Here is an 11,177-nt window from a genome sequence, read left to right on the forward strand (position 1 = left end):
TCATCAACAAGACACTGTCGTGCATGGAAAGCCCAGGAGGGTGGCCGTTTCTGAGATACTGAATCTGGCGAGCCTGGCACTCATCACCGTAACACGCTCAAAGTAGCATAGGTCACAGGTTTTTCCCATTCTAAACATTCAATCAAACAGTAACTGAATGCTTTGATTCCTGATTTATACAGCAAGCCACGGCCACGTGACTCACTGTCTGTTGGCGCAATCCATTTTTGTGAATTTTTTATTTTTTTATTTCACCTTTATTTAAACAGGTAGGCTAGTTGAGAACAAGTTCTCATTTGCAACTGCGACCTGGCCAAGATAAAGCGTAGCAATCCGACACATACAACAACACAGAGTTACACATGGAATAAACAAAACATACAGTCAATAATACAGTAGAACAAATGAAAACAAAAAGTATATATACAGTGAGTGCAAATGAGGTATGTTAAGGAAATAAATAGGCCATGGTGGCGAAGTTATTACAATATAGCAATTAAACACTGGAATGGTAGATCGGCAGAAGATGAATGTGCAGGTAGAGATACTGGGGTGCAAAGGAGCTAAATAAATAAATAAATGAATAAATAAATAAATACCAGTATGGGGATGAGGTAGGTAGATAGAAGGGCTATGTACAGGTGCAGTGAACTGTAAACTGCTCTGACAGCTGGTGCTTAAAGCTAGTGAGGGAGATGTGAGTCTCCAGCTTCAGAGATTTTTGCAATTCGTTCTAGTTATGGGCAGCAGAGAACTGGAAGGAAAGACGACCAAAGGAGGAATTGGCTTTGGGGGTGACCTGTGAAATATACCTGCTGGAGCGCGTGCTATGAGTGGGTGCTGCTATGGTGACCAGTGAGCTGAGATAAGGCGGGGCATTACCGAGTAGAGATTGGGGAATGGGGTGGTGTACCTAATAAACTGTCCGGTGAGTGTATTTGTTATATGTGAGTACCATTCATTTAACTAATACACTATGTCATTCATGAAGAACCATAATTGATGGTGTGTCTGAGGTAATTCACTAAGTGCACACTCTTAGTCCGTGTTCGTTCGGAGTATGAATTACAATTATGAGCCCAGCTGCTGTGCATTCACGGTTGTGGTTGTGCAAATACTTCCTTCTTCATTGAGATGTATGCAACACCTGGTCTAGAATGCAAGGTCAACACTGTGGGGTCGATTCCAGGCTGCTCATTTGCAAACCCTATAATGAGATATGTGTCAATCCAAAGATGTGCTGTATACACATCTGGCATACTGTATGGAGAGGTTTTGACAGCCATATTATAAACAACACAGGTGCAATTGAAAACGACAACCCTTACAGAAAAGCAATATTATATTACATGAGTGAAATAAGTGTAAACATATACAGAGATTGCATATATACGGTACCAGTCAAACGTTTGGACACACCTACTCATCCAAGGTTTTTTTTTTTACTATTTTCTACAATGTAGAAAACTTGTTACCTGTATTAATGGCACCTGTTTGAACTTGTTATCAGTATAAAAGACACCTGTCCACAACTTCAAACAGTCACACTCCAAATTCCACTATGGCCAAGACCAAAGAGCTGTCAAAGGACACCAGAAACAAAATTGTAGACCTGCACCAGGCTGGGAAGACTGAATCTGCAATAGGTAAGCAGCTTCGTTTGAAGAAATCAACTGTGGGAGCAATTATTAGGAAATGGAAGACATACAAGAACACTGATAATCTCCCTCGATCTGGGGCTCCACGCAAGATCTCACCCCGTGGGGTCAAAATGATCACAAGAACGGTGAGCAAAAATCCCAGAACCACACGGGGAGACCTAGTGAATGACCTGCAGAGAGCTGGGACTAAAGTAACAAAGCCTACCATCAGTAACACACTACGCCGCCAGGGACTCAAATTTTGCAGTGTCAGACGTGTCCCCCTGCTAAAGCCAGGCCCGTCTGAAGTTTGCTAGAGAGCATTTGGATGATCCAGAAGAAGATTGGGAGAATGTCATATGGTCAGATGAAACCAAAATATAACTTTTTGGTAAAAACTCAACTCGTCGTGTTTGGAGGACAAAGAATGCTGAGTTGGATCCAAAGAACACCATACCTACTGTGAAGCATGGGGGTGGAAACATCATGCTTTGGGGCCACTCCATGACAATGATCCCAAACACACCGCCAGGGCAACGAAGGAGTAGCTTCGTAAGAAGCATTTCAAGGTCCTGGAGTGGCCTAGCCAGTCTCCAGATCTCAACCCCATAGAAAATCTTTGGAGGGAGTTGAAAGTCCGTGTTGCCCAGCAACAGCCCCAAAAACATCACTGCTCTAGAGGAGATCTGCATGGAGGAATGGGCCAAAATACCAGCAACAGTGTGTAAAAACCTTGTGAAGACTTACAGAAAACGTTTGACCTCTGTCATTGCCAACAAAGGGTATATAACAAAGTATTGAGATAAACTTTTGTTATTGACCAAATACTTATTTTCCACCATAATTTGCAAATAAATTCATAAAAAATCCTACAATGTGATTTTCTGGATTTTTTCCCCCTCATTTTGTCTGTCATAGTTGAAGTGTACCTATGATGAAAATTACAGGCCTCTCTCATCTTTTGAAGTGGGAGAACTTGCACAATTGGTGGCTGACTAAATACTTTTTTGCCCCACTGTATACCCTTTGTTGGCAATGACAGAGGTCAAACGTTTTCTGTAAGGTTTTCACACACTGTTGCTGGTATAATGCTCACTGCTCACCAGCAATAGGGAGCGAGCCAAAGTTATGTTGATGCACGCAACTGCTGACATACTCTCGGTTCTGACCAGAACAAGTTGGCCCAACAAAAGCAGGGTGAAGTGCCAAGTGCCAGATACAAATCAAATCAAACTTTATTTGTCACATGCGCCAAATACAAGTGTAGACCTTACAGTGAAATGCTTAGGTACAAGCCCTTAACTAACAATGCTGTTCAAGAAAAGTTAAGAAAATATTTACTAAATAAACTAAAGTAAAAAATAATAAAATGTAACACAATAAAACAACAATAATGAGGTTATATACAGGGGGTACAAGTACCAACTCAATGTGCGGGGGTACAGGTTAGTTGAGGAAATGTGTTTATGAAGGTAGGGGTGAAGTGACTATGCATAGATAATAAACAGCGATAATAAACAGCACCGGTACCACTTGCCGTGCGGTATCACCTTGTGGATACAACTCAGCCCCTGGGAGCCCCCTTAAAATAGCAGAGGGTCCCACCAATGGGCCATGGCCCGTGGGCCTGACAGGGACACCCGAAGCGACCGGCTTAGGCTGCGAGATGCACCCAGGGGTGCGGCTGGCACTCAGCATTGGAAGGGTCGTATCAACAATAGCCCCACCATAACAGCTTCCATCATAGAAGCCATCCTCCCCAGTTGGCATAGGCATTGTTGAAAACACACTCTGTGACCCATCCGGAACTTGGAAGCAGAGCCGGAACCCGGACACGCCCCGTGGGGATAGAAACGCGTGATACGCGAGTGAGTCGAGGTCCAGAAATGGAATGCACTGAGATGGAGTCAGACAGCTCTTTTTTCTGGTATCTTATGAAGCCTAGAGACTGAATACAGGATAGTGGCATGGATGTGTGTAACACTGCTTGCCCCCTCAACTCGGCCGCCACAAGCCAATAGCCGGCTGCTCGTGAGCATCCTGAGTTTGTAAGCCCTGCTCAGTTAATCCCTACCATTGTGTCGCTAAGATGTCATAATGCCTTAGTAAATGTACATTATACCAGGGGCGTTGGTAGACAATGTAAGTAACCTAATTTGTGTCCCTCTATCTGCCCTGAATGCCACTGCTGATCCTACAGCTATTGTATGCAGCAATCATGTGCCTATGAACCAGATATATGCTGTTAGCACTGAGGCGGTGTGCCCTAGTAGGGAGTCCACTGTGTGCAGCTCACCCTGCACTAACATAAATAACATGAGTAATATCTACTGCTGCTAAGCTTCCCAGTAAAGCAATGAAAACAACCAAGCATCCCATAAAAGTGCTCAAAATAGCCCATGTTAACATATGTAGGTTAAGAAACAAGGTTCATGAAATAAGTAACTTGCTAGTAACAGATGACATTCATATTCTGACTATCTCTGAAACTCACTAAGATAATACCTTTGATGATACAGCGGTAGAAATACAAAGTTACCAGAAAAGACAGAAATGCCAATGGTGGAGTTGTTGCTGTTTATATTCAGAACCACATTCATGTAAGGGTCTCATGTTAAATACTGTTGAAGTAATATGGCTACAGGTTCATCTGCCTCACCTAAAGCCCATTTTTGCTGGAAGCTGCTATAGACCACCAAGTGCTAACAGTCAGTATTAAATGCTTGATAATGTATGTGACATCAACAGAGAGGTATATTTTCTGGGTGATTTAAATATTGACTAGCTTTCATCAAGATACCCACTACATAAAAAGCTTCAAACTGTAACCAGTGCCTGCAACCTGGTTCAGGTTATCAGTCAACCTACCAGGGAACTTACAAACAGCACATGGAAATATTGATCACATTTTTACTAATGCTGCAGAAATTAGCTTGAAAGCAGTATTCCGATCCATCGGATGTAGTGATCACAATATAGTAGCCATATCTAGGAAAACCAAAGTTCCAAAAGCTAGACCTAATATAGTGTATAAGAGGTCATACAATACATTTTGTAGTGATTCCTAGGTTGCTGATGTAAAGAATATTTGTTGGTCCATAGTGTGTAATGAGGAGCAAACAGACACTGCACTTGACACATTTATGAAATTACTCATCCCAGTTACTAATAACCTGTGTCCATTAAGAAAATTATTGTAAAAACTGTTCAATCCCTGTGGATTGATGAGGAATTGAAAAAGGGTATGGTTGAGAGGGATGAGGCAAAAGGAATGGCAGATAAGTCTTGCTGCACAACTGATTGGCAAACATGCAAACTGCAAATTGAGAAATCATGTGACTTTTCGAAACTAAGATAAATGACATAAAGAATGATAGTAAAAAGCTTTGCAGCGCCCTAAATGACATTTTGGGAAAAAAGGCAAACTCAGCCCCATCATTCATTGAATCAGATGGCTCATTTATCACAAAACCGACTGATATTGCCAACTACTTAAAGGATTTTTTCATTCAGCAAACTTAGGCTTGACATACCAGCAACAAACACTGACACTACACATCCAAGTATATCTGACCAAATAATGAAAGACAAGCATTGTAATTTTGAATTCCATAAAGTGAGTGTGTCAGAGGTGAAAACATGATTGTTGTCTATCAACAATGACAAGCTACCGGGGTCTGACAACTTAGTTGAAAAATTACTGAGGATAATAGCAGACGATATTACAACTCCTATTTGCAATAGCTTCAATTTAAGCTTTCTAGTAGTATGTGACCTCAGGCCTGGAGGGAAGCAAAAGTAATTCCGCTACCTAAGAATAGTAAAGCCTCCTTTACTGGCTCAAATAACCAACCAATCAGCCTGTTACCAACCCTTAGTAAAGTTTTGGGGGAAAAAATGGTGTTTGACCAGATACAATGCTATTTTACAGTAAACAAATTGATAACAGACTTTCAGCACGCTTATAGGGAAGGTCATTCAACAAGCACAGCACTTACACAAATGACTTTACTATAGGCTGAGATAAATTGATGATAAATAGATTGTGGGGGCTGTTTTGTTAGACTTCTGTGCAGATTTTGACATTATTGATCATAGTCTGCTGCTGGAAAACCTATGTGTAATGGCTTTACACCACCTGCTATATTGTGAATAAAGAGTTACCTGTCTAACAGAACACAGATGGTGTTCTTTAATGGAAGCCTCTCCAACATAATCCAGGTGGAATCAGGAATTCCCCAGGGCAGCTGTCTAGGCCCCTTACTTTTTCCAATCTTTACTAACTTCATGCCACTGGCTTTGAGTAAAGCCAGTGTGTCTATGCATGCAGATGACTTAACACTATACACGTCAGCTACTACAGCGACTGAAATGACTGCAACACTTAAAGAGGTGTAGTTTGTTTCAGAATGGGTTGCAAGGAATAAGTTAGTCCTACATTTTTCAAAAATTAAAATCATTGTATTTGGGACAAATCATTTAATTAAACCTCAACTAAATCTTTAAAATATTTAATGTGGAAATTGAGCAAGTTCAGGTGAATAAACTGATTGGAGTAACCCTGGATTGTAAACTATCAAGGTCAAAACAAATTTTTCCATAATAAAGTGTTGCTCTATCTTCTTAACAGCACTATCAACAAGGCAGGTCCTCCAGGCCCTAGTTATGTCACACCTGGACTACTGTTCAGTCATGTGGTCAGGTGCCACAAAGAGGGACTTGCAATTGGCTCAGAACAGGGCAGCACGGCTGGCCCTTGGAGTAACAAGTAACTGACTCTGGCGTTGCAAGTACACAAAACCCTGGCATTGCAAATGCACACACACACACACACACACACACACACACACACACACACACACACACACACACACACACACACACACACACACACACACACACACACACACACACACACACACACACACACACACACACACACACACACACACACACACACACACACACACACACACACTAAATTGGCCCAGATAGCAGATAACATGTGGCCTACTGTAAGCTGTGTGTGACTGGAACACAATGGATGCACAAAATAGAATGCCACCAGGGAGAAATTGCATTGACAATGGAAGCAATATCCACTAATAGCGTGTTACCCCCCCTCTATTTAATGAAGGGCATTTCAAAGTTGAAGCTCAATCTCATTAATAATAGATTTACAATGTAGTTTTATTCAATATCACCACTACATCAGTATAAGTTTCTATTTAGGTATTGAACTTGAATTTAATGTGGGTACATTTTCATGACAATGCATTTATTCTGACATTATGTGCTCTTTGCAAAGAGTGTGTATTGTAGCAAATTCAGGGGGAGCCCCAACCGGGATTCGAACCTGGGTCCTGCGACTGTCAAGCCAAAACCCAACTGTTAGAGGTCCAAAACTCTTGACAGGGTTGCTAGGTGTTCGGTTAAGATCGCTACATGATCCATTCCTTTCGGGAGAGCGTGTCTGTCCCAATGCTTCTCTATATCATGTTCCTCTCACGTGTAGATGCCTCTCCAATGGCTGCCCTTGAGCCATCCCACTTCTGACACCAAATTTAGTGAATTCAGTGGGTAGCCCCAACTGGGACTCAATCCCAGGGACAGCGACTGTCAAGTCAAAACCTTAACCATTACGCCAAGAGCTTAGAACCCCTTGACAAGGTCGCTAGGTGCTGGTTTAATGTCTCTACAGCAGGGATCATCAACTAGATCTAGCCGCGGGCCAATGTTTTTATTGAGCGGATGATTAGGGGCTGGAACAAAATTACAAATTATTTGCAGACTGCAAATTGACCGCAAGAAGCCCAAACAGATATAATATTTGACTAAAACATAATAATTTCAAACCTTGCTTACATTTGTATTCAATCAAATATACATAAGTAAATATATATATATATTTATTTATTTATATATTTATATTTATATATGTGTGGGAATACTTTGGAACAGATTTCCAAAATTAAAAATAACTTGGAGCTGATTTGCTGGTGTTACGTATGCTACCTTTCAAAAGATAGGGGTCACTTAGAAATCTCCTTGTGTTTGACAGAAAAGCACATTTTTTGTCCATTAAAATAACATCAAACTGATCAGAAATACAGTGTAGACATGGTTAATGTTGTAAATGACTATTGTAGCTGAAAACGGCAGGTTTTTTAATGAAATATCTACATAGGTGTACAGAGGCCCATTATCAGCAACCGTCACTCCTGTGTTCCAATGGCACGTTAGCTAATCCAAGTTTATCATTTTAAAAGACGAATTGATCATTAGAAAACCCTGTTGCAATTATGTTAGCAAAGCTGAAAACTGTTGTGCTAATTAAAGAAGCAATAAAACTGGCCTTCTTTAGACTATTTGAGTATCTGTAGCATCAGCATTTGTTGGTTAGATTACAGGCTCAAAATGGCAAGAAGCAAAGAACTTTGTTCTGAAGAACTTTGTTCTGAGAACATTGTTCTGAGAAATGAAGGCTATTCCATGTGAGAAATTGCCAAGAAACTGAAGATCTCATACAACGTTGTGTACTACTCCCTTCCCAGAACAGCGCAAACTGGCTCTAACCAGAATAGAAAGAGTGGGAGGCCCTGGTGCACAATTGAGAAAGAGGAGAAGTACATTAGAGTGTCTAGTTTGGGAAACAGAGGCCCTCACAAGTCCTCAACTGGCAGCTTCATTAAATAGTACCCACAAAACACCAGTCTCAACATCAACAGTGAAGAGCAGACTCCGGGATGCTGGCCTTCTAGGCAGAGTTCCTCTGTCCAGTGTCTCTGTTCCTTAACCCATCTTAATCTTTTATTTTTGGGGGGCCAGTCTGAGATATGGCTTTGTCTTTGCAACTCTGCCTAGAAGGCTGATAATGGGCCTCTTTATGCCTTGTAGATATTCCATAAAAAGTCATCTGTTTCCAGCTACAATAGTTACTTACATCATTAAAAATATCTACACTGTATTTCTGATCAATTTTATGTTATTTTAAATTGACAAAAGAAATAGCTTTTCTTTCAAAAATAAAGGAGATTTCTAAGTGACCCCAAACTGTTGAACGGTAGTTTATATATATAATACATATATGTTTTGCTCAGAAAACCAAATTACACCACCGGCCACCAGTTGGGGAACAGTATTGATGTCTACTCCTCATGTGTTGAGGTCTACTTGACACATACACATTATATAGCACACAGCGTACCCTCAACCTCAATGTTCAGAACCCAAATGTCTAAAATATATATTTGATATATTATTAATTTTGGGAGATCAATGTGATTTGTTACTGTTGGTTTCCTTACACACACTGTTTCTTGTTTGTAAATAATAGGCCCAGTATAATAGGCCTAGCTGTAATGAGTAACACATTTGTATACTAAGCTGGACTGCATACATCTCGGCCTGTGGTGTGAGGAATTCAATTAATTAAACACAACTTTGAGTTCGCCATTTGATCAAGCACATTCACAAAGATATCACATCATGATCTATGATCCCATTTTGTTTTACGACAGACTATTTTCTCTCCCAGTTATTGTTTATTCAAGACATAACACCAATCACCGCACCAAGAGTCTACTCAGGGCACTCAAAGGGCTTTACAGTGCGCGTAAAAGCTGAAATGCTATACGTTCAATGGCAGGTGGTGCCTAATAACGAATGATGGCTCCCATCATGCCCAATAGGGTCTAAGTGTAACAAATGTGTAGGCCTACGTGCAGAACATTGGTAGGCTTACTAGGCTAATTGGCTGCAGCTACTCCATTCATTCAAAATAGCATATAAAACGCTTACCTCCAAATCTGTCCAAGCTGCAAGATGTGGATGACGGATTGCGCAGACCAGATAAAGACAGAACAGGACGCCGACCTTTGCTTATTAGTCCGGGTTGCCGTGCTGCTGTTACTGTTGCTTGTGGTGTTGCTCTTGCTAGCGGTGGATGCCTGTTTTTGAGGTGTGGACGGTTGGGCGCCCACGTCTCCATGTGAAGCAGAACCGGTCAGCAGCTTCCCGTCCATGTGGGATGAGCAGTTTGCCGCACCGGCGGCATTGGAGCTCTCCTCGGTGCTGAAATCGTGGACGAACCATCGGAAACTGAAGACTTGGACGGAGAACGACCCTAGCACCACAAAAAATAGTGTGAGTCCGAACCACCAGTACTCGCGACGGAGGTAATAGTCGACAGAAAGCCAAATATCGGTACCTACATCGGCGAAATACACCGCCACTGCGGCGAGGATCCATAGACAGTCCCATATCGTGTACTTAGTTTGCTGCTCTCTGCCAAGGCGAAGACATGTCGATTTAGATCCACAGCACCGAGATTCCCCATTCACGAAGTCCCCATCCCCAATTCCCGAATCCGGCTGCGATCCTGGAACGAGTCCTTGTACTGAGCCCGAGTGGTCCGAATTCTGCAAAGGCGTGAAAGCTACATCGCTCTTTTTCATTTTCAATACCCCATCCGATTTAGCGGCCATTATCGTAGCTTTCTCTTTCTCCTCCTGCCAACACTGTATTTTCTCCTCCCGTTTTCTCGTCTCCCCCTTGGCTTCTATTTTCCAGGCGAAGATATACTGGGCTGGGCGACTTACTCTTCCGCCAGCTACAGCGCCGCCTGTTCATAACAAAGCAACACTGCCGCTCGGCAGCGGGTACGAACCATATGCTCTCCCATGGCACATACTTAAAACTATGACATCATTGCTTTGCAACTCTTTCACAATTGCTCCTTACCTCACTATTCTCACCAATAGCCACAATAGGACTACAGCATATTACAAATCACTCTGACAGGGCCGATTAATCCAAATAGGCAAAGAAATATATAAAATATACCTTTTTACTGACCTGTTATGAAAATGTGCGGGGATAAAAATGTATTACAAAGGACTACAATAAAACGAATTGTAGGCATATAGCCAATATGTCAGGTCGACTATACACTTGACCAACGATGCTCAAAATACAACAGCCTAATCCAGAGGGAATAGGGCTTCCGTGCTGTCACAATGAGATAATACAATAGCGATGAATAACTGGAGCAGTGACGCACCCAATAGCACATGCTGATTTGTGGTTAAGTAGTCAATTATTTCACTATTCATAGATGTAGGCTATTTATCCATGCTGGTTAAAGTGCATAAAACGGTTAATTCAGCACCATGGACAGCTCCCGCGTCAAACCTCCTTCATACTGCACTGCTCATATAGAGTGGGTGACCAAGTCCCCTCGTTTATCACTAGAGGGACCCGAGACCATCATAAGGCAGGTTGACCCGGGTTTATTCGACAAAAGCAATGTCGCAAAATCAAAAAATCATTGCGACAGATGTAGGAGAAACTTTCTAATGATTGACAAAAAATGTATCCATTTGACAGCGGTGGATTCTTTTTTTTGTCGAACTTTTTTCTTAGAACAAAATGATGATGGCAACGTTGTTTTTCGAATAAATTATGATTGCTGAATCATTTTGAAGGTAGCCTACGTGATGTCAGTGTGTAACTATGAAGCTCCACTACACATTTCAT

General features: G+C 41.6%; 1 protein-coding gene across 1 annotated transcript in view; it reads right to left on the minus strand.

Moving 5' to 3' along the window:
- LOC135558178 (XK-related protein 4-like) overlaps nt 1–10,243 on the minus strand; it is an 84,657-nt gene extending 74,414 nt beyond the window's left edge. Inside the window, exon 1 of the mRNA XM_064991914.1 lies at nt 9,441–10,243. Coding sequence (XP_064847986.1) covers nt 9,441–10,126 — 686 coding nt within the window. The 5' untranslated portion in view covers nt 10,127–10,243. The remainder of the gene's footprint in view (nt 1–9,440) is intronic.
- Between the last annotated feature and the right edge of the window lie 934 nt (nt 10,244–11,177).

The sequence above is a fragment of the Oncorhynchus masou genome, chromosome 17, assembly GCF_036934945.1.
Source record: "Oncorhynchus masou masou isolate Uvic2021 chromosome 17, UVic_Omas_1.1, whole genome shotgun sequence".
NCBI lineage: Eukaryota > Metazoa > Chordata > Actinopteri > Salmoniformes > Salmonidae > Oncorhynchus > Oncorhynchus masou.